The 22,079-nt window shown below is 44.2% G+C and overlaps 7 protein-coding genes across 7 annotated transcripts; 6 read left to right on the top strand and 1 right to left on the bottom strand.

Annotated features, from left to right (window-relative positions):
- Positions 1–547: 547 nt before the first annotated feature.
- Positions 548–1,951, top strand: F5B22DRAFT_649824 (putative zinc-binding oxidoreductase ToxD; the record flags this gene model as incomplete). Its single annotated transcript, XM_047979225.1, has 6 exons — positions 548–690; positions 758–927; positions 986–1,202; positions 1,287–1,395; positions 1,469–1,722; positions 1,795–1,951. The coding sequence occupies 6 exons, from the start codon at positions 548–550 to the stop codon at positions 1,949–1,951; spliced, it is 1,050 nt and encodes a 349-aa protein (XP_047827494.1).
- A 1,170-nt stretch (positions 1,952–3,121) lies between these two features.
- Positions 3,122–4,778, top strand: F5B22DRAFT_638586 (Alpha/Beta hydrolase protein; the record flags this gene model as incomplete). Its single annotated transcript, XM_047977603.1, has 6 exons — positions 3,122–3,480; positions 3,549–4,031; positions 4,125–4,245; positions 4,300–4,344; positions 4,466–4,579; positions 4,647–4,778. 6 exons carry the CDS (start codon positions 3,122–3,124, stop codon positions 4,776–4,778), a joined length of 1,254 nt encoding a protein of 417 aa, XP_047827493.1.
- Positions 4,779–5,237: 459 nt separating this feature from the next.
- Positions 5,238–9,427, bottom strand: F5B22DRAFT_390407 (uncharacterized protein). The gene is made up of 5 exons (XM_047971389.1): positions 8,946–9,427; positions 8,694–8,893; positions 8,355–8,634; positions 7,962–8,257; positions 5,238–7,907 (listed from the first exon to the last, which is right to left on the bottom strand). Exons 1-5 carry the CDS (start codon positions 9,147–9,149, stop codon positions 5,612–5,614), a joined length of 3,276 nt encoding a protein of 1,091 aa, XP_047827492.1. The 5' UTR covers positions 9,150–9,427; the 3' UTR covers positions 5,238–5,611.
- A 925-nt stretch (positions 9,428–10,352) lies between these two features.
- F5B22DRAFT_620116 (phosphoadenosine phosphosulfate reductase) lies at positions 10,353–12,169 on the top strand. Its single transcript, XM_047975821.1, has 5 exons — positions 10,353–11,043; positions 11,121–11,161; positions 11,232–11,627; positions 11,717–11,730; positions 11,808–12,169. The coding sequence occupies exons 1-5, from the start codon at positions 10,793–10,795 to the stop codon at positions 11,868–11,870; spliced, it is 765 nt and encodes a 254-aa protein (XP_047827491.1). The 5' UTR covers positions 10,353–10,792; the 3' UTR covers positions 11,871–12,169.
- A 1,533-nt stretch (positions 12,170–13,702) lies between these two features.
- On the top strand, positions 13,703–15,092 carry F5B22DRAFT_390301 (uncharacterized protein). Its single transcript, XM_047971388.1, has 2 exons — positions 13,703–14,089; positions 14,266–15,092. The coding sequence occupies exons 1-2, from the start codon at positions 14,056–14,058 to the stop codon at positions 14,988–14,990; spliced, it is 759 nt and encodes a 252-aa protein (XP_047827490.1). The 5' UTR covers positions 13,703–14,055; the 3' UTR covers positions 14,991–15,092.
- Positions 15,093–16,033: 941 nt separating this feature from the next.
- F5B22DRAFT_390040 (uncharacterized protein) lies at positions 16,034–17,277 on the top strand. Its single transcript, XM_047971387.1, has 5 exons — positions 16,034–16,337; positions 16,416–16,535; positions 16,600–16,790; positions 16,840–16,960; positions 17,010–17,277. The coding sequence occupies exons 1-5, from the start codon at positions 16,296–16,298 to the stop codon at positions 17,070–17,072; spliced, it is 537 nt and encodes a 178-aa protein (XP_047827489.1). The 5' UTR covers positions 16,034–16,295; the 3' UTR covers positions 17,073–17,277.
- An 85-nt stretch (positions 17,278–17,362) lies between these two features.
- On the top strand, positions 17,363–19,146 carry F5B22DRAFT_390034 (uncharacterized protein). The gene is made up of 5 exons (XM_047971386.1): positions 17,363–17,417; positions 17,505–17,832; positions 17,887–18,377; positions 18,432–18,505; positions 18,562–19,146. Exons 2-5 carry the CDS (start codon positions 17,635–17,637, stop codon positions 18,780–18,782), a joined length of 984 nt encoding a protein of 327 aa, XP_047827488.1. The 5' UTR covers positions 17,363–17,417; positions 17,505–17,634; the 3' UTR covers positions 18,783–19,146.
- Positions 19,147–22,079: the final 2,933 nt, after the last annotated feature.

Raw genomic sequence — 22,079 nt, 5'->3', positions numbered from 1 at the left:
GTGCTCATCTGATCTGTCTATCTTGCTCCGAGACAATTAGAAAATCTACGCTTTTCAGCCAGTTATCACAAAGTCAATTCAGTAAAGAGCTTACCAAAAAGAACTTATATGTGTCTTCCTCCACGCTAGTATGAAGCTATCGTGAATATTATATAAAATATCTAATTATAGCCTAACTATTATATTAGCTGGTAACCCTGTAACTAGAATTGATAGAACTAAAGTAGCTATCATTCATTGTAGTGTAGCTAGTTTTAGCCAAAACCCCAATCACTGACATATGCTACCCTTACTCCTGGAATTTCTATGCGCCCTATTAGCTACCTTTCTATGCTCTGACCTACACGTGTTCGTGCTCGGGCCGAAGGTTGCAGCCTGCGACAAACACTCTAGGTCCAAACTCACTAGGTGCAGCTTTATATAAGAATTGGGAACATTACCACAGCCTGCTATTACAGCGAAGCTTTTTGGTTCAGCTTTTTATTTTGTAAGAGAAAAAGAAACATCTTAAAAACATTTGAGCGGAGCCGGTTTGATTGTTGCCACAATGACCTTGAAGACCACTCAGATGAAGGCAATTAAAGTCGTTGAGGCACATAAAGCTGAAATTCAAGACTCAACCTTACCCAAACTGAGAGATGACTGCGTCTTATGTAAAGTCAACTGGGTAGCAATCAATCCCACTGACTGGTCAGTTGCCGTTCATACATATTACATATTATTGATTCGCAGTTCGATATGATACTGATTGGCGCAGGAAACACATCGACTTCGTTCCAGCTCCGGGTGCCACCTCTGGTTGTGACTTTGCTGGCAGTGTCGAATGGGTTGGCCCAACAGTGAAAAAAGACTGGAAGATCGGAGATCGTGTTGCCGCCTTTGCCCACGGCTGTAATGCTTCCAATTTAGAAGACGGCTGCTTCGCCGGTATGTGTCTGTGATCTATTATTGTACGATCTAAACAAAGATACTGAAACCTACAAAGAATACGCTTTGGTGAAGGGAGACCTTCAAATGAAGATTCCCGACAGTTTGAGCGATGAACAAGCGACCACGTTGGGTGTAGGCATCGTCACAGTCGGCCAAGCTCTATTTCAGAAGCTTGGACTACCACTCCCGCCCGCGGAACACTCAGGGGATCTCATACTCATCAATGGTGGCAGTACAGCTACGGGTAGCCTCGCCATTCAGATGGCCAATCTGTACGCAAGACACTGATTCCAGGATGATTCATTGTATAGGAACTTCGACCCTTTGCTAACTTGTAATATGGCTTTAATTTGCAGCTCTGGCTACACTGTTATCACGACATGCTCCCCGCGCAACTTCGGGTTCACACGAAGCCTTGGCGCAAGCAAAGCCTTTAACTACAAAGATCCTGCATGTGGAAAAAAAGTAATTATTGCTATATTATGAGTCATCCGTCTATTCTCAATCAACTCTCTCCTCATTCTGACTAGAAACCTAGATCCGAGACTACACTAACGGCCGACTGAAGTTGGCCTTCGACTGCATCTCCGAGGGGAACTCTGCACGTCTCTGCTGCGAAGCACTAGCGGATGATGACAGCGGCAGTCGTATTGTCTACTTGAATCCCATCTCGCACCCGCGCGGTAATGTCGAGAGCTCCCAAGTATTGGCCTACACAGTAAATGGGGAAGCATTCGACAAGGGCACCACTCATGTCTCTGCAGCACCGGAAGATCTAGAGTTCGGGAAAAGGTACAGTTTTGCAAATACCTCAAGGATTACCCTCCGCAGAGCCTTGAAGACTTACTAAAGTATATTCTATAGATTCTGGGAGCTGGCCACGGAGCTCTTCGCCAAGAAGTTGATCACCACTCATCCAAGCATGATATGCGAGGGGGGTTTACAAGGGGTAATCGACGGTCTTGACATGCTTCGAGCGGGAAAGATTAGCAGGAAGAAACTTGTGTATCGAGTCCAATAATCAGCTAGGCATGCGCAGCAACTTCAGTATTTCGAGCCGTGGTCGGCCTTAGCTAGTTGACACATGCGCAATTTTGATACTATTTGTTTCTGAAGCTGTTGAGGATATCTACGAAGAATTGACTGTTATGAATGCATGTGGACAGTGATAAGAAATTGGTTATTCGCATTGAGAACTTATGGTCCTATTTTTGTAGTAGCTTAGTTATAATATTATACAATACCCACAGTGCTGGCAATGCTATATCATACCCAAAATGTAGTTTTGGTTAGTCCTTCACACAGTCAACCCAGTCATCCTCATTTCGCCATGCGCCCTTCAACATCATTAATCAATCAATCAATTAACTCTCAAGTCCGACAGTGGCCAAAATTGCGTGAAGACTGCACACCTAATTAGTATTTTGCGTGCTGTTCAAAATATAATACATATGATTTAAATCTTAGTCTCGATATCGAGTAAGCTATTTTCACCCAGTTTAGATAACTAGATGCCAAAAGGGGGTGTATTACCTCTCCCACATCCTTCACGTACGTATTCTGAACTCAAGAATTCTAGCTGAATAATCCTTTCGCCTTATGTCACACAACTTCAATATGATCGCAGAGTGTGATCGCTGAGTGTTGTATTGTGATATTCTACCTACATGTTCATTGCCAAAGCTGCATTCTGAGCTCTGAGCTCTGCCACGCCAAACAATTACTTTCTCCTGTAACTCAATTCGAGCACAGTCGCAGATCCCCCGCGCGATGATTGCATTCAACTCTCAGACGGCTTGGGGCCTTACAAGAACTTTCGGTCTCGGGCCGAATGGTGCATTTCCCATGTGAGGCCAGGTGCTGAGCTACTGAGCCAATTAGGTAATGTGGAGGAAATGATGTAATTATGCACCTGAAAATGGCCACGCACCTTGGTTCAACTTCTGCCCACACGGATTGAGTAATTTGAATCGATCCAAGAGTCGAGATTAAGATGACAATCAGCCGACAGCTGCTGTTAGCTCTAGATTCTTGATATAGAAGTAGTGAAAAGCCCGGGAATTGCCTGGCTTGGAGATCCAGCTTCGGCCCGAAGTGTTGTTTTATTTTCTGTTATAATACCACAAACTTCATCCTAATCTAACCTCAACATTTGGCCATTGGAACATGACAGCAGAATTAATTAGCAATCATGGAGGCATATGACAAGTTACCATATCAGCCCACGCTCGAGATTAAGCCTTTTCATGCGCAAGCCCCAGAGAAATGCCTGGATGACTTCAAGCAGCTCCTTCGGCTTTCTCCCATTGGGCCTCGCACCTTCGAAAATTCAGATACGAACGACCGAAGATATGGGCCCTCTCGTAGATGGGTAATCAAGGCCAAGGACAATTGGCTCGGTGAGTTTGACTGGCGTCGGCACGAGGAGCGTATCAACTCATTCCCTAATTTCACGGCGGCCGTGGATGAGTTCAACGAGGCGGGTGATAAACTGGAAATTCATTTTGTGGCTCTCTTCTCTCAGAGGCCTGATGCTACCCCACTGGTACTGTACGAGCCTCTTGACCTGATGCGAACATCTTTCACGTGTACGGTGCTAGTTAACCGATTTTATCTAGATATCACGGGTGGCCGGGATCTTTCATGGAATTCTTCGACGTGTTAGATATTATCAAGGAAAAGTATACACCAAGAGAACTACCATACCACGTCGTAGTACCTAGTCTACCCGGGTACGCTTTTTCTTCGGGGCCACCTCTCGAGTACGACTTCACGCTCGAGGACTCTTCATTAGCTCTTGATAAGCTGTTGAGAGGCCTGGGACTCTATGGGTATATCGCCCAGGGGGGTGATCTTGGCGCCTCGGTCGCTCGTTACCAGGCAGCCAAGTGCAACTCATGCGCCGGCATGCATCTCAATTATACTCCATTACCACGTCCACCCAATGCAGCCGCGTTGCCGGTCTCCGAGCTGGAGGAGAGAGGTTTGCAGCGCGGCCTTTGGTTCCGCGAGGTCGGGGCTGCCTACGCCATATTGCATGGGACCAGGACGGCGACAATTGGGCTAGCCTTGAGTACAAGCCCGTTAGCGGTGTTGTGCTGGTAACCGGACCTCTTTTGTTATCTCAGTTTCAACACCTCCCAGCCATTATCTATCTCGAGCCTTCTTGGACATACCATTGACGGAAAATTTAGGATCAGCGAAAAGTTTCTTGATTGGACGGACGAAGACACCAGCTTGGACACGATTCTAGCTCATGCGACAATGTACTGGATCACGGAAACCTTTCCACGCTGCATTTATCCTTACCGCGATGTAAGACATTCACTTCCTCTCTGTTGTGAATTTTGCTAAATTCGTTGGCGAAAGATGGCCGGGGATGCTGAACGGCCGCGGATTGCCAAGGCGTCAGGGGTGAGTATTTCATATTCCATACAATCGATATAGCCTACGTCGCGATACAATTTTGCACGGACAAGATATCTAAGCCGCAAGTTCTTATCAGAGGGGTCATCCCCGGCTCTATGTATCCAAGCCGTCTGGATATTCGTTTTTCCAGCACGACATAATGCCTATGCCAGCAAGTTGGGTAGCGACTAGCTGCAACCTAGTGTCGGTGGCGATGCACGAGAATGGCGGACACTTCGCGGTACGTGATACGAAAATCCTGTGATAATAGGTCACTAGCGCCACTGGTCACTAATGGTAGTCACTAGGCTATGGAGAAGCCAAAAGAGCTCTTGGCCGATATCGAGGCATATATGAAAAAGGCATATATGGGTTACAAAAGAGGACATAGTGAAACTGAAAGTAATAGGTACAGGAAGGAAACCCCCGAGGCCGAATAAGACATGAGTTAGGCCCCCTTAAATTGTATGTGACTAATAAGAAACGCGCTGTTACGAAACCACCGTAGCTACACCGAAGGATCATCTGACGTGGTGCCAAAAGAGGCCGATCTCACTTCTAGTAATTATATGATCACGTGACCACTGATCTCTATGATCTCAAATCAACAAGATCATCTATTCTCTTAGGGCCCCTATTTCTCTCTCCTCAACCTAAAAGCCTCCAATATCAAACTTGCAAATTCCCACTCGTAAGCTCTACGTTTTCTTTCCGTCCCCCATCTCTCTCAACAACACCTTCTCTCACCTGTTCCTCCGTAGCGCAAGGCGAGCTTCATGTTCAGCTTGCACGCGTGTAACAATTAATAACATGTGACTAGAAGATAGTCAGGGCTTGGAACCCGTCACGTGCCGTTTCTGGTTTCTGTTTGTTCCTAATAGACTACCGTAGAAGAAGCAGCGCTATTTGATTGACTGGTCTTTAGAGGGCAGAACAACCAAAGAGGAAGAAGATGCCAGAGTTCCCCCTCGCCTATCAAGCAAGTCGACAAGGGCACATAAAACTTTAACTTACTCATCTAAGCTTAAATCAACAGCAGCAAAATCAGTCTTCAACAATAATATCAGGCGAAACACCATGATTAAACAAGTTATTTAATTTCATAAAATAACTAAATTCCAGTGAATAGTTAACCACCATGTACAACCCCTTACATCTAAAATCATCAACATCATAAGCGTTCGTCCGGGGTATATAAATCATCCACTCGTCGCCGAGATCACCATCACCATACATATCCTTCCTGTCTTCTTCCATTACTCGAGCTGCCCACTCAGACTGGTGATGATTTCTCCGCATCACGCGACATGCTGGTATCTCTCTTGCCAATGCTCTTCCAGCTCTTGAGAGAGCCCATGCTAAAGCTGCGGTGGAATTTGCGTCCGTGCTCCTCACCTTGAGAGAATGCCCCGCGGACTACCGCACGGTCCTCGAGGAGTCCGAAGGTGCGCTTGGTGAGCTTCCAAAGTTCCATGCCCGCGATGAACAGGATCAGGGCGCCGATGGCGAGGCTCCATTCCCATGTGATGGCCGTGTGCTTGAAGACTTTGGTGTTGAGCACCGGGATGTACACGACGGGGAAAACGCTTAATGCGCCGATGGTGACGGCCCAAAACAGGAACTTGTTCTCGTAGAGGTCCTTGAATAGCGGAAAGCGGCTGGTGCTGTCGGGGTTCAGTCGGAACATGGAGCGCCGGATGTCCTTGAATTCCCACGCGCTGAAGAGAATGAGCCAGGTGAGCTCTGCGAAGACGGCTGCACGGGCGCGGAAAACGGGTTCACAGGTATCACTCCATCCCTTGTTGCAGTCTATTCCGAGCTGTCCGTTGTTGACACCATAGACCACGATGATAAAGGTCGCAAGCGTTAAAGTGCCCATCAAGATACCGTACACAACCATGTCAACAAGGACTTGTTTTGTGAAAACACCACTCTTCTTGTCGTGCGGCGGCTTGCGCATGACTTCGCGGGATGCCATCTCTCGACCAAGACCGAAAGCAGGGAAACTGGATGTGACTAGATTGATCCACAGAATTTGGAGAGGCGAGACGGGGAATACCGAGAAGCCTGCCTCATCCTGAAACCCGAGACCAGCAATCAAAAGGATGACCTCACCAACGTTGGATGTCAACAGATGTAGGATGAACTTCTGAATGTTGTCAAACATACGACGACCCTCACGAATGGCAGCCACAATAGAGTTGAATTTGTCATCGGTCAACACAATCTTTGAGGCCGACTTGGCGACATCGGAACCGGAGCCCATAGCAATACCTACGTCGGCACGAGACAGCGACGGAGCGTCGTTCACACCGTCACCCGTCATGGCCATGAATGCGCCGCGGCGGCGCAGAGCCTCGATCATGCGTGTTTTGGTGTCGGGAGCACATCGAGCCAGCACGAGAGGCAGCTCAGGCAATGCGTCAATCTCTTGGTCGGAAAGCTTATCAAAATCACTGGCTTTGAGTACGAGTGATTTAGCAATGTCGTCTCGGAGAGTTCCAAGGTTGTGTGGAATGATACCGACTTCCTTGGCAATCGCCTCGGCAGTAGCGGGGTGGTCACCAGTCAACATGTGAACCCTGATTCCTGCAGAAGAACATTCGGCGATAGCGGGTGTAGTCTCCCTACGAGGAGGATCGTAGATACCAGCCAAACCCAGTAGCGTAAGACCAGATTCCACTCGCTCACGCAGAGCATTATCACCCTCGACGTTTTCAGCGCTAGTCTTCTCTGTGTACATGCCATCCCAGGGCCGCGATGCTACAGCGAGCACTCGCTGGCCTTGGCTCGCGAATGCGTCCATTTGCTTGAGGATTTCTTCCTTGTACTCTTCCGTCATGGGCTTTTCGTCGCTTCCAGTACCGACAGTAGTGCATAGATCGATAATACGCTCGACGGCGCCTTTTGTGAAAATCATGCTGTGATCAAGGTCAGGCCCATTGTAGACGACCGACATGCGCTTGATGCTGCTGTCGAAAGGGAATTCAGCAATCTGTTTCCAGCCCTGGGCCTCAACAGCCTTCTTGCCCCGCTCCATTCTATGTGCAAACACCTGCAACGCGATTTCCGTGGGCTCACCCGTAACTTGCCATTCAGGTTGGTCATCTTTAGGCTCTGGGTCGTGTCTCACTGTTGCAAGGTTGCAAAGAGCAGCGGAGAGCAAGAAAGCTTCCAATTCTGGATTGATCTCCGCAGCCTGTTCTTTCTTGGTCTCTTCTCTGGGTGGATTGAGCTTTTCCTCCGGCACATCGAATTTGAGAGTGGCGGCGCTACGTTCCTGGTCAAAGTCTCGCTTCTTTTGCGATTCCTCAGAAGTATCCTTCTTTGCAACAGTTATCCGTCCTTCGGTAGGATTGTTCGGGTGTTTCGAGTCCTGAACAGTGTAGATGTTGTTGGACGGTACCCATACCTTTCGGACAATCATGGCTCCCTGGGTAAGGGTGCCGGTTTTGTCAGAACAAATATTGGTTACACCGCCAAGAGCCTCGAGAGCAGAGAGATCTCGAACAACCACATTGGCCTTCCTCATTACCGTAGTGGCGACAACCATGGTGATAGTCAAAACACTGCATTGAGGTTAGTAGGATGTACCCGGTCATTGGTGATTGTTCTTGACTTACGCGACGAGGGACTCCGGAATGATGGCAATACCAGTGCTAATCGCATAAATCACGATTTCTTGTGAGTCACCAAATTTATTGACGCCGAAGACGATAAGCGCTAGAACAAGGGCACATCCAAAGAGAATGTAAGCAAGTTTCGATAGCTTGATTTGCAACGGAGTTCCCTCAGTCAGGCCGAGAAATCCGCCTACAAAGTCGTATACGCGCTTGGTGAGACCAATAACAGGCTGGCGTTTTCCGTACTTTTTATAGTTCATGGAACGGCCGGCCTTGCGTTGCTTCTTCGCAGTCGACTAACAAAGGGTTAGCATTCAAGATATCAATTTGATTAATCTTTTGCAGAATATATAGACGAATGTTGAAGTCAACACAAATATAGTTTTCACTTACAGCAGCAATTTTCCCGACTTCTGTCTCCATACCAGTGAAAATAACGATGCCGCGGCCACGACCCTTCTGGACAGTAGTTGTGCCATATGCAATATTAATCCGGTCTCCAATTCCGAGTTCCGTGTCCTCAAGGCAGTCGACAACTTTCTCAACTGGCACCGATTCTCCGGTAAGAGACTGCTCATCAGCTGCTAAGTTCATAGCTTCAAAAAGGCGAACATCAGCGGGTATAGTATCGCCCATCTTCAGAATGACAATGTCTCCAGGTACAACCTCAGCACTGTCAACTAGTTAGTATGACGCTAGGCCGCGTTGAAGGTGGAGAGCTTGAAGACATACTTCGCTATCACTGTGGTCTTGCCGTCACGTAGAACCATGGCGGAGGGAGATGACAGAGCTCGAAGAGCATCCATCTTCTTTTCAGCGCCATATTCTTGGAAGAAGCCAATGGATACATTGAGGACAATGACGGCAGCAAGGACACCACCTTCAATATAATCGCCAACAACGAAACTAAGTACTAATGCAAAGAACAAGACCTGCCGAACAGTTAGCCATTTGACTCAAACAGTTTTATCAGTAGTGTCTTACGAGGATCATAGCATTGAGCAGCTGTTTGATAAAGATTTTGTACCATGGTATGGCACCACCGACGTCTAGCTCATTCGGGGGGTATTTCTGTTGAAGTTCGGTTACCTGAGAAGAAGAAAGCCCCTTCTCCAAGTCTGAACCTAAGTGTTTCGCAACATCCTCTGCAGACTGCAGGAAAGGGTGCCGCTCGTATTCTGCTGCCATTATGGTTGAGCGGTAGCTCCGAAGTCCCGTGTAGGAATTGAATGAAAGGACTTCATGAAGAGTACCACTGGTGTTGATTTTGCCGAGGCCTTTGTTTCTTATTGTATGTGACTCACGGACGCACGGAGACCGTCATAAGGGTAATAGTTGACTATAAAGAAAGCTAACACCTCGGGATACAGAATTAAAGGAACTCTATTTCATCTTTGCCGAGAGGAGGGGAAACCGTGGTATATGTACTCAATTGACGAATTTTCCGCGCCATGATGCAGTGCCCGATGCTTGCTCCTTTGCCCATCGCCAAGAGTACCAAGAATGTCGTTATCATCATCTTTTGCGGACTCGCAGACTCATGGTGTGAAGGCGGATAAAACGGTGCCGTTCTTCGAAGTCTTGGATACCGGCCGGACTCCAGTCCACATTATCTCATTGGGCCAGGGCATATCTGACAAGCTTCTAGCGTGGCTCATTAAGAAAGTTAATAGTGGACAGGGCGGTTGAGGCTCTGGTAATAGCAGTCGAGGAATTTTCGGCCTGCAGTTCCCAGCGTGCGAGTCGTACCATGTTAGGTCATTGACAAGTGAAGAATTGAATCAGGGGCTTGGCGGTGAAAAGCCATATACTTTCCAAGCGCAACGACTTCCTTGGCGACATGACGGCCAAGAATCTCCGTGCTGGGAATGCATCGATTATGACGTTCTCATCCAATACTGCGCAGGTTAATCCCACACCAACACCACCAGTTTGGGACGAAGACTTGTCGCTGGCTTGGTGCGGTTGCTGGTTGGATGCTATCATCTTGGCCGTGCCAGCCGAGCGCTCCCCAAGGCCCCCCCAAGGCTCCCCCAAGGCTTGCCCAAGGCCCTCTATTTCTGCCCAGGGCAGACCGGGGCAGACCAGGGCTTCAGGGCAGTGCTCTGCTGTGCTCAGGGCAGCGAGGCACAGCACGTGCTGGGCATCACACTACGACCACGTGACCCCGCGCCAACTGCCCCGCACAGCGCTCATCAGCTTGGCCTGTGCTTGGCTGACTGTTCTGGCTGCCTTGGCACCTGTCCGTCGGGAATCGGCACAGTCGGAGCGCCGGCCGAGGTACTCCCAGCTGCCGAGGTGGAGCTGCCAGCTGAGGCCACATGACCCTTCTCAGCCACAGCATATGACTCAACATATGCAGGCAAACTTTACTCCCTGCCAGCACCAGTAAGTAGGTACCTACCTACCTATCCCATGCCTACGTAGGTAGTAGTAGGTAGTCTTTGAAGTTCGACCATATTCGATGGTTGTCTCTGAAGAAAGACCCGTGGTCTTACATCAGCCTCTACCTGCAAGACTGTTCGAAGATGAGGTAAATCTGAAAACCTCGCGATTCTGTTTGCCATCTATTACTGGCGTCCAACTGGTCTGTTTCCCGTTGCGCACCGAGCAAACAGTACATGTAGGTAGGTGTTAGGTAGGCTAGGCATTCCATACCTAGGTATCTTAGAGTACCCCGCCATTCACCTACCACCTAGCCTTACCCAAGTAGCTCTAACTTAGGAGCGAGGAGCCTCAAGTTAGATGCCGAATAGACCCTTCAATCGCGACTGCAACTAAAACACGAGCCCCTACCCGTTACCGCTGTTGATTTTTTGATCGCATTCACCATGACACAAGACCCTAGCGACCACTCTACGTCGACTGCTTCCCAAATTACCAATTCGGTCCCCAACGGTTACCCCACCAAGACAGACCCAGCCAGTTCGCCTCCCCGCTCATTATACGACGTATGTCTTGAAATTAGCAAGAGGGTTGACAGCCTTTTGGCTGAGAACCCTAAGACAGATGTACTCCGGAGTCTACAAACGCGAGTGCGCGAGGCTATTGGGGTGGTGGATGAAGCTTTCCAACGCTATGGGTATGTCTCGAACGCCAGCGGCCCATAGCCGTCATCTTCGTAGGCTTCTATCAGCTCGCTGATGCCACAACGTGTAGGCTTCCAGAAATATCTATATCGTATAATGGTGGGAAAGATTGTACGTGAATATGTCGGCTCTCCCTGCGTGTCAAGGGCCCTTCAACGTAGATGCTGATTCTCGCCTCAAGGTCTCGTACTCCTTATCCTAATTCTTGCATGTCTTGCGCGTCGATACCCCCCACCCAACAAAGATCAATCCTGCGAAGCTCCAAATGGATCGTCGGACCCCGTGCCTTTCCCTGAGAAATTCCAAGCTGTATATATTGTATCCCCACATCCATTTTCCGAAATAGACGAGTTTGTGGCTTCGTCCTCCGCCGAATATCAATTAGACGTCATGCGCTATGAATTGAAAATGAAAGATGGACTGGAGGCATATCTGGCAGACCGCCCAGCTGTCAAGGCCATTTTCGTGGGCACACGAAGAACAGATCCTCACGGCGAGAGGTTGACACATTTCGACCCTACGGACGGAGGTTGGCCTGATTTCATGCGGATACACCCTGTCATTGATTGGCATTATGGTACGTTTCCCTTGCCTAGGTCTCCAGAAGGGTTGAATAGGCGTGATAAGCCTATGCATTGAACAACGTTAGCTAACTGCTGTGCACAGCCGATATTTGGGCGGTGCGTCAAGACTCCCTGTTTCTAACTTGAAAAGCGGAAGCTACAACGAGCGAGGGTCAATGGCTAACGAGGAACAGTTCATCCGACACTTGGAAATTCCATATTGCCCATTGTATGACCAGGTGAGTTCGACCTTCTAGAACAAGAAGCCTTCGCGGGTGAAATAGAGTAAGAGGTTAACATGATACACAAAAGGGCTATACAAGTTTAGGTGGCACCAAAGATACCCAACCAAACCCCAAATTAAAGAAGACGGATGAGAAGGACGGCGGTTTTCTGCCGGCCTATGAATTAAAAGGTGATGAAAAGGAACGACTGGGGAGAGATAGATGATATTAGTGCGGACGCACTTCGTTTCGCGTTGACCTGCGACAAGACGGTCGCAATCTGGAAACTCCATTAGACTATAGAATCAATATCAATCATAACTTTAAGAACACATGCAGTCTTCCCTGCGTTAGCTACTTTTCCTCATAATTGACAGTTTACCGATTCGAGCCGATTTCGGCCTAGGCTTCTCCAGACATAGGCAGATGATGAGATTGCCGGTCTTAGCCATTTTCGAACAAAACCGGAAATCTTTCTAGTTGACTGCAAGTGTAGCCGAAAAGGTCTACGATGGAAGATGCCAATGCTTATGATGCGCAACTACCCACTTGCTATGGTATTCAGCGCTATATATTTGTTGGTGGGATGCCCAGCATTGATGACGACACCTTCGCTTTGTCTTCCGAACTGTCTCCCTTCACATAATAACCACCCACGGCCATACATATTTGCGCACCGACAAATCGTCAAACTAAGGTGATTACTATAGCCACATGTATGAGGAGTTGCAGGACGAGAAGACGCAGTTAGATCATATGTCTTCCGCAGGTACGCATACTTTACAGCTTCCAGCTGTGAAGAAGAAGCGATGGAAAGGGTTAAGAGCCGCCCGCCAAAAGGGATAGATAGGTACTTGTTGCACCGAGTACTTCATATCGAAGCTTCTGTGGGTCGAGATCTTCTACCCCAGTCGCCAGTACCCGGTCAGTACCCAGTCACTTACTTACACACGAGTTTCCTGCATGCACGCAATTCTGGGCCATTGTCAAATGACGAGGACTGGGGCGCACCGACTCAAACCAGATGCGCAAGAGCCGATCGTGGATCCGATGGTTGTTCTGGCTGTTCTGGGCTGCACACTACCTAGCGCAGATTACCTACCTCGATTACCTACATGGTAATACATACGATACATGCTGTTCCCTTACTTACGCGCGCAACCTGTTTCACCTCGTTGATTGGCCTGGGGCGGGAACTGCGATTACGCCATGGGTAGGTACAGTGCCGATGGCATCGCCGTCCATCAACACCGTAACAACACGCACTCTTCTCATCGAAGCTGAACATGACCTTCGAGAATGTCACGGTCTGGAGTATGTGCGTGCACACAGGAACAGGTCTAACGATGTAGGTACTCGGTACTGTCTGTGATGAGGAAGATTGTTTGCTTTTGCTTGACCTAGTCTGACCTAGGATCACAGGTCGTGATACACAGTAGTAGGTAGACACATGGGGGAGGTAGCGTAAGTCTAAATAGAGCTAAATGAGGCGATGTACATGAGGCAAAGCTATAGCTACTTCCGTACAGCTCGTGAGGCACCTCGGCAATACACCATCCGCGTGCGAGGGAGCCATGTATCGTCTTGTCCTGCAGCAGGTACCGCCTTAGTACTTCTCAAACTGCCCAAACTGGACCCCGAGCTTCCCTCCCGGTCTTGTCACCATCCCGTCAAGCAGCGGTCTTCTTCTTCCCTGATCCTCGTCACAGTACCAGACCTCGCCTCGGCCGCTTGGGGTTTAACCATTAACCCGATCGACCGTCTTATGTAAACACACAACACAAAGGCGCTTCCTCCTCTCGTCTCCTCTCCGCGCAGTCGCACGCACTTGCATGGGGAGGAGGCCCAGGAGAGAGCTTCCTTGCTTAATGTTTTTCCCGTCCCGGCCGCGCCTCTGATTCGCCCACCAGCCTGTCCTACTCTGTGCAGATGGAGCAAGAGCTCACATCGCTCTCTTCCCGACCCTGCCAACCTCACCTCACCTCACCCATTCTGTCCGCCCGCGCTTCTCTCGCTCCCTTTCTTCTCCCTTTTCCATCTTCATTCCCACTGCATCCGATGCCTTGATACAGGGCCAAGCTTCTATCCCACAGTATCCATCGAAAACATCAAATCGCCCCCAGCTCTTAACTCATCGCATTGTCATTTTGCTGCTCCGCAACCTTTAGTCCATCGCACTGTACCAGCGCTTCAACTCGCTACTCCTACGTCATCGACCATGGCTGAGAACACTGCCGCAAACATCGCCAAAGGTAGGTTTTCCTTCAATCTTGTATCACCTGTGTCGCCGACATGCTATGCATCTATGCGCATGTTCAATTGGCCAGCTTGGATGCAACTGTGGCTTGCGCATGCACTCTGAGTTGCGCAGGTTCGTCGCAAAACACAGTGCAAAATACAGTGTGCTAACACATTGACCGTGTTTCAGACCCTGTCGCCGGTGCCAACGACAAGGCGCGTGATACGGTAGACAACCTCCCCCCAATCACTAAAGAAACCGCGGCCACGGCAGACGCCTCCATGGTGCCTTCGGCCCCCACAGAATCGGCTGCTACGGACGCGCCTGCCGCATCTAGCTCCGATGCCACCGCCAAACCAGAAGTATCAGCATCAGCTGCCGGGGGCCAGGAAGCTTCGAACAAGGAGTCAAACAAGTCTGATGCTGCAGCTGTGTCATCAGAAAAGACTTCCGATGCCGTTCCCACCCCGGTGGCTCAGTCCACCACCACAGAGACCGTATCATCCGGGGCAGATTCAAACGCGCCTGCGGCTGCAGACGGGGCGGCAGAGCCACCCAAACCAGTCTCAGTTGAAGAAATCCGTGACGAAGAGCTACCCGACGCCAAGCCTGTGGAGTCTGAGAGGCCATCAGAGGAGGCTTCCAAGATGGAAACATCTCCGGCTGAGAGCGGCGATAGCGTCGTCGCCAGCAAGCGGAAAGTGGACGAGTCGAATGATGAGACCAAACCTGAGGCCAAGAGCGCCGAGAATGATGAGACGGAGCCACCTGAGAAGAAGCCAAAGACTAACGGTACTGCTACTAACGGGACGGTACGCAAGCCCGGTCGCCCCAAGAAGGATAAGACTGTGGCTGCAGTTAAACCAGTAGGCAGAACAGCCAGGAAGACACGCAGCCAAGGTGCTGCTGATTAGCAGACCGTGATTAGGCATTTACGAAGTTATGGGGTCTAGTTTTTGAATAGTTTATGTCATCCGACTACGTAAAACGTTACGGGCAAAGTTCGAATATGCTTCCTCTATAGTTTTTTGGGGGAGGGGGAGGGAGTTTGGTATCACAATGAAACGCGTCACTATCGGGGAATCCACTGCTGCAGTGCTCAGTGAAAAGGGGGACATCAACTGGGAATTGGCTCGTACAGTTTCTTTGCCGGCGAGAAAACCGCACAAGAGCTTGCTGTATGCTTTTTTGTACATAATGTTGGAAATAGCAATCTACGGTTCCAAGACGATGTGCATGTATCACGTGTTATGTGATTTGGGAGTTTTTGGCTAGAGAGTTTGTAGGTGGAAGGTATGGTAGGGTAAGGGGAGATAATGTGCATCCAACTATTAAAAGGGGAAGGCGGTGATATTTGACGATAAATATGCTGGACTGTATTGTAACGGACCCTTCATCCTACTGTAAGGCATATTATAACTTAATCTTCTATATAAATATTTATATAAAATAAGTTATAGTATATATTCTTTATTTAATATATTACGACGAAGGAAGGGAAGGAAAGAATGAAGGTGTGGGCTGCGCAGCAGCTCCTATATAGACCCTGTAGGGAGCTTGTGCCCCAGGTCCTTCGTGTATGCAATTGCAGCCAACCTATTGTTTTAACATAGAGAGTATATCGTGTTTTGAATTTAAGCTTAATGGGTTCATGTTATATGTATGTATAGTTAAACATATACTTTGCTTATGGCTACATATGTAATATATACATTCGGGAAGGGATGAGATGGCTGGTAGTTTATGAATGTCACTAGATAGAAACACCGACATATGAACATAACCTTTCCGTTGTGGTTTTTTAGCTTGACCCGAAAAGCTGGTATGGAACCAGTCCGCGAAAACTAATTGTAACAATTAAATTGATTTTATAGCATATGCTTGATTCTATAAATAAGCTAGCTGACTACCTAAACAACTAGTTAGCTATATCTAGGTTTTCCAGCCCCCCCTTGACCGGTACACATATTTATAGATACAAATGATACCCTCGCTTGACCTCTCATTCGTGAGTATCCCCAATGGCCGCGGGGTTTCCTGGTCACAGAGTGCAGGATGGGATGGCGTCAGCTTCGATGTAACCACCTTTACTTACCGGACGAGAATGTATATATATAAGGACTATCGTTTCCTTTTCTTTTTATTTGAGCTTTTATTTCTAAATGCGACCAGGTTAATACTAGTGTTTATCATCAAAGGGACTCGCAGAATAAGACAGGATGGCTTCCGTCAAAGTCTTGAAGACTCTCACAATGGGCAAGGTAAGATGGGTCACAAGCTGATTCTCTCAGCAACGCATCTCATATAATCTGTTCTACTCAAACTTATGAGCGGTCTAGGGCATCACGCTCAGTCTCCTTAAGAACGAGGATGCGGCTGAAGATTCGATCGACCGGTATGTTGCGGAGGTAGTCGCCACCGGCGAAGAGCCCATCAAGATCCCACCTCATTGGCACAAGGTAAGATAGGGGCGCATCTATCGGCTTTTCGTGCCATCTACTGAATAGAGCGCTCGATGTTCAGGAGCATGCCGAGCAAATGACTATTATTGAAGGGAGAGTCAAAATCACACTCGACGGCGTCGAGCGCATCGTCAACGCGGGCGATCCACCGGTCCTCATTGAGCGGCGGGTCGTGCATAGCATAGAAGGGTTCAAGGGGGAGAAGTTCGTCGGACAAGAACGGCCTGTCCCGGGTGGGAATTACAAGATCATGTGAGTGCTACTTTCGCCGGCACGGCTTGATATGGACTGACCCTTCGAGGTTCTTCAACGATATGCTGCATAAGGGGACATCCCCGGGTTTCTGGTACCTTATGAGGGTTTTCTACGATGGAGACGGATATATTGCTTTACCGCTGCACTTTCGGTTCCTTGATGAAATGGTACGTCCGTACGCCGTGATCTGTAGAATTAAACTCATGTGAGTCTCAGTTCATGAAATTGTTCGGCGGCATCGCCCATCTGTTCGCGGCGCCACGCCCGACGGAGCTGTGACTCGTGCTGTAGTACGGCCGAGATATCAGAAGACCAAGCTACGGAAGGTCGTAAGTCGACGTACTGTTTTTCTAACTGCAGGCTTCGGGGTTGCAGCCACTGCATACTCCAAAGGCGAGAGTGTGGCACAGTGGCATGGAGAGATGTGATGTCCCTGGAAGGCCTCGGTACAGTGGCATGGGTATACTAAACGGCTGCAATCATAATAATGGATTGTTAATGTTGCTGAGGTTTTTTTTTCCCCTATGAGTTTACAGTATGCCAAATAAGAATAATCTAATATAGGATATCAAGCACGATATTTTGAATTTCATGCCAAGGCGTAAGGGATACCTACCTAACCTAGTGAGTTGCCGAGCATGTGCGATGGCTCCCAATACTGCCTAAGGTCGCATTCACAGGATCACGGACTGGTTGGCTGATGAGACCAAGATAGTGTATTGCAACATAACCCCCAAACGAAAGCCCCTGTCAGATGGTATATAACCCTTGATTAAACTTTCAATCGATTAGTGTTATTTTGCTAGCTTTCCGTTTAATCAGGGTCTCGTCTTGGTGCAGCATGTCTTCCGCAACAGGCAACTCATTGGGCGACAACAGCGAGAACCGTGGACCACCACTCCGCATCTATGTCGTTATCCTATTCGTCGTCGCGCTCATCGCGACTGGTTTGCGGTTCTGGTCGCGAGCCCTCTATGTACCTCAAAGCAGACAATTCCATCGCTTTTGGTGGGATGACTGGATTGCTTTGGCGGCCGCGGTAAGCATGCAGTACATAATCGCCACTGATCTCAAAACTAACTCATTATCCTAGGCGGCCTTCACATTGGAAGTAATAGTTACACTTCTGATGATTGAAAGCGGCCTAGGCCTTCATATCTGGGCTTTGTCAATGCCCCAGCTTGCGAGCCTGTTCAAATACGTGTATGCGTTCCAATTTGTCTATGCCATTACAATTCCTCTCAGCAAGGCGTCTGCATTGCTGTTTCTCAAACGCATCTTTCCCGATTATGAGAAAACCGCGTGGTTCAACGTCATCGTGTGGGTTACACATGCCCTCAACGTCGGGTGGTTCGTTGGAATCGTCGTCGCCTCGTTCTTGAATTGTGATCCCGTCGAAAAGAATTGGAAACCTTGGGTGCCAGGGACATGCCGACCTACACATGAGCTGTATTTGGGAAGCGCAGTAACAAGTGTATTTATCGACCTTATCATCCTTCTACTGCCTATGCCTCGGGTCTGGCGCCTTCGAATTGGGTTCGCTCGGCGGTGTGCAGTTACAGCTATATTTGCATTAGGATATACGTGAGTTGACCTGAACATTACTGTGTTTTCTAGAGCTGAGATACATTATTATAGCGTGGTTATTGCGTCAATTGGACGTCTAGTAGTTACTGATACCAAAGCCACTGGATTGGAAACGGATTTTTCATGTATGTGCTATCTTGTTCTAAAAAACCTGCTGGACTTCTGACATCAAAGACGACAGACGGAGGCTTAGATGTGTTCTACTGGACATTTGCCGAATCAGCAACTCTTATATTGTGCATCAGTCTACCAGCTATGCCTAACTTGATTTACTACTTGTGCGAAGATTCTTGGTACCGTACGGGCAAAAGGTTCCTTTCTTTGTTCCGTTGCGGGCGTTTGAAAAGAAATCCCCAGGAAACCAGAGAGGGCAAGGCTTTATATGCTACTACCAACGAATAATTCGTTTAAACGATCCCCATTTCCTACAAAAAACAATGGGCGGTAGAAGTTGCAATATTAGGAACTCGGTTCGAGAGTCTATGCTGACTTATCATGCGGGTTAATTATGGCGGTACGGTCTACCTTGTAGCCGCTGGGTCTTGAGTCTATAGATAAACTGAGGGTTACCCCCCCTTGTTGACCTGATAGTGGCCAAAGCTTTTGTAGGTAGAATTTTCTTTGGGGTACATCTAACGCGTCTCCCACTTGACCTGGCTACCCAATTGACCTAGCCACCCAATTAACCTAGCCACCCAATTAACCTAGCCACCCCCTTAACCTATATAAAAACCTAATGTTTTAATTTATAATAACTTAACCAATATTGGTTTTATAATTTAATAATTAATACTATTAAATCCGTTATTTAATAAGGAATCCAATAGTATTTTTTATTATTTTTTATAAAATTTATAATAAATTTATATATTATAATTAAATTTATTATAAATTTTATAATATTAAATATAAATCTTCTTTTTTTTATATAATAATTATTTTAATATATAATATAATTTTTTATTTTAATAATATTTTATATTTTTATTTAATTTTTAATATTTTTAATTATAAAAAATCTTTTATTTTATAATTTAATTTTTTTTATATAATAATATTTATTAAATTTATAATTTATTTTATAAAAGTTTTTAACTTTTTTTTTTAATAATATAAAATAATATATAATATTAATTATATTATATATAATTTAATTTAATCTTTTAATAATAAATATAAAAAAGTTATTTTAATATTATATAATTTTTTATTTAATATATTTAAAAAAGGAATTAACTTTAATTAAATTATTTAAAGTTATAATTATATAAAAATTAAATAATATTAAAAATAAAAGGTTAATTTAAAGTATAATTAAATAATTTAATTAATTAATAATATATTTTAAATTATATAACGCATCTCCCACTTGACCTGGCCACCCAATTGAGCTGGCCACCCCCTTAACCTATATAAAAATCCAATGTTTCAATTTAGAATAACTTAACCAATATTAGTCCTACAATTTAATAATTAGTACCATTAGATCCGTTATTTAATAAGGAATCCAGCGGTATTTTTTACTATTTTTTACAAAATTTATTGAGCGAGATATTAAGCAATACGCTAAAAGGGCGCTAGGTAAGGATTATTTTAGCGCTTACTTTAGCGTACTGCTTAATAACTCCACGAATATAAGTCGTATGAACTAATGGAGGGTACCGTTAAATAGCCCTCTTTATTACGAATCTAATGGTATATTTTATTATCTTATACGACCAATATTCGTAGAGTTATTAAATTATCACGTGATTAGCGCACCGACGTTTTTTATATGGGCTAGGGGGGTGGCCAGCTCAATTGGGTGGCCAGGTCAAGTGGGAGATGCGTTAATATTAAATTTATTTTTTTAAATCCTTTTTATATATTATTTAAAATAATTATTTTATTAAATATATAAAAAAATATAATTATAAAATTTTTCTTTTAAATATAAATAATATATATTTATATAAAGCTTTTAATTTATTTTTTATATAATTATTTAAAAAATTTAAATATTTTAATATTAAATAATTAAAAATAATAAAAAGAATAAAAAAATATATAAAAAATAATAATATTATTTTTTTATAATATAATTTAAATTTATATAAATAATAACTTTTATAACTATTAAAAAAAAAAGGTAATAATATTTTTTTATATAAAGCTTTATATATTTATTAAAATATATTATAAATAGATTAAATTTTAAAGGTTAAGTATAATATTATAAATCTTTTTAATTTTATAATAGGTATTTAATAAAATTAAAGCTTAAAGAAGAGAAGAATCTTCTTTAAAGTATAGTTAAAAAGGGTATATAATATATATAAAGTATATATATTTTAAAGGCCTTAAAATATTATAATATAATAATTACTTTTCTTTCCTTAATTAAGTTATCCTTAATTTAATATATAACAAATTTATTAATTAAATATAAAATAAAAAGTCCAATTATATAAATATATAATATAAAGTATTATAATAAACGTATTAATATAATTTATTTATATAAAGCATTATTATAATAAAGATATATAAATATTAAGCTTATATTTATTTTATAAATTATATATATTATATATTACCTTTATAGTAAAATTTATATATATATTTTTATTAATTATTTATTAACTTTTTTTTTCTTTTCTTCTTTTTTCTTTAATTATTATTAATTTTAAAAATTAGTTTTAATTAAAAACTATTATCTTATTTCTATTTTTACCTTATTTACCTTTATTTTTTTATTATATTTATATTATTATTACTATTATTTAAATTATACCTTTTAAAGGTAAAAAAGGTAAAGGTAAAGCTTAAATTTAAAAGAGTAACTATATTATCCATAATAATAAGGGTAAAGCATTATTACTATTACTACTATATAAATATAATAAGGATATAAACAAAAAGCGTATTAACGATAAAGTACTTATGCTGCTACCGTTAATACTATTAGCATTATTAACTCCCCTAGCATTATTAGTACTGCTACTAGGCGGTAACAATAATAATAAAAAGGGCGGTTCGGGTTAGGACCGCAGCGGATCCGCTAACCCTCCGCCTAATGATCATTTAAGCTACGGGGGTAATTTAGATATTAAAGGCAGAAACCCCCGGAAGAAATATAAATAATCCGTAAGAATAAAAAATTAATACTATAATAAGTATATTAACTGTATAGTTATATTACTTACGTTAATATATTATAATTATATTAGGTATATTAAATATATATATTAGTTTAACCTTAATTTTCCGCTTAAACTTAATTATTTATTTAATAAATCTAACTTTATTAATTATTATAAGTATATTAAAGCATATTAAACATATAAGCCTATTAATATTTTTATACCTATATTATATATAAATTGTTATTTATTTAAATTTAACTTTTACTTATAATAACTTTTAAAATTATTTGCTTTATTAAATTCCTTAAATGGAATTAATAAGCATTTATACCTAAAATAATTATTAATAATATTTAAGCTATAAATAATAATAAAGTAGAACTTTAATCCAGCTTATTTAAATTTCGTATTAATATTATAGCTATTTAATATTACTTCGTTAAATTATATTTATACCTCCTTTTAACTTATTAAAATCGTTTTAATATAATTAATAATTAAACTAATAAAAAGGTATAAAGCTATTTTATACCTATTTTAAACTTATTATATATTATAATAATATTATATTTAT

Source organism: Xylaria bambusicola (assembly GCF_022495145.1).
Source record: "Xylaria bambusicola strain CBS 139988 unplaced genomic scaffold F5B22scaffold_47, whole genome shotgun sequence".
Taxonomy (NCBI): domain Eukaryota; kingdom Fungi; phylum Ascomycota; class Sordariomycetes; order Xylariales; family Xylariaceae; genus Xylaria; species Xylaria bambusicola.
The sequence above is the reverse complement of the archived record's forward strand: the minus strand, read 5'-3'. Positions and strand labels throughout refer to the sequence as shown.

What these genes read in the sequence shown, in the direction of transcription:
- F5B22DRAFT_390301 (XM_047971388.1), top strand. Translation starts at nt 14,056, where the DNA reads ATGGCTGAGAACACTGCCGCAAACATCGCCAAAG. An exon ending in TGCCGCAAACATCGCCAAAG is followed by an intron (nt 14,090 to 14,265) that starts GTAGGTTTTCCT and finishes ACCGTGTTTCAG; the next exon opens with ACCCTGTCGCCGGTGCCAAC.
- F5B22DRAFT_390407 (XM_047971389.1), bottom strand. Translation starts at nt 9,149, where the DNA reads ATGGCAGCAGAATACGAGCGGCACCCTTTCCTGCAGTCTGCAGAGGAT. An exon ending in TGCTCAATGCTATGATCCTC is followed by an intron (nt 8,894 to 8,945) that starts GTAAGACACTAC and finishes ACTGTTCGGCAG; the next exon opens with GTCTTGTTCTTTGCATTAGT. An exon ending in AAGTCGGGAAAATTGCTGCT is followed by an intron (nt 8,258 to 8,354) that starts GTAAGTGAAAAC and finishes ACCCTTTGTTAG; the next exon opens with TCGACTGCGAAGAAGCAACG.
- F5B22DRAFT_390040 (XM_047971387.1), top strand. Translation starts at nt 16,296, where the DNA reads ATGGCTTCCGTCAAAGTCTTGAAGACTCTCACAATGGGCAAG. An exon ending in TCCCACCTCATTGGCACAAG is followed by an intron (nt 16,536 to 16,599) that starts GTAAGATAGGGG and finishes CTCGATGTTCAG; the next exon opens with GAGCATGCCGAGCAAATGAC. An exon ending in GGTGGGAATTACAAGATCAT is followed by an intron (nt 16,791 to 16,839) that starts GTGAGTGCTACT and finishes TGACCCTTCGAG; the next exon opens with GTTCTTCAACGATATGCTGC.
- F5B22DRAFT_620116 (XM_047975821.1), top strand. Translation starts at nt 10,793, where the DNA reads ATGACACAAGACCCTAGCGACCACTCTACGTCGACTGCTTCCCAAATT. An exon ending in GAAGCTTTCCAACGCTATGG is followed by an intron (nt 11,044 to 11,120) that starts GTATGTCTCGAA and finishes CACAACGTGTAG; the next exon opens with GCTTCCAGAAATATCTATAT. An exon ending in GTATAATGGTGGGAAAGATT is followed by an intron (nt 11,162 to 11,231) that starts GTACGTGAATAT and finishes TCTCGCCTCAAG; the next exon opens with GTCTCGTACTCCTTATCCTA.
- F5B22DRAFT_390034 (XM_047971386.1), top strand. Translation starts at nt 17,635, where the DNA reads ATGTCTTCCGCAACAGGCAACTCATTGGGCGACAACAGCGAGAACCGT. An exon ending in GGATTGCTTTGGCGGCCGCG is followed by an intron (nt 17,833 to 17,886) that starts GTAAGCATGCAG and finishes TCATTATCCTAG; the next exon opens with GCGGCCTTCACATTGGAAGT. An exon ending in ATATTTGCATTAGGATATAC is followed by an intron (nt 18,378 to 18,431) that starts GTGAGTTGACCT and finishes ACATTATTATAG; the next exon opens with CGTGGTTATTGCGTCAATTG.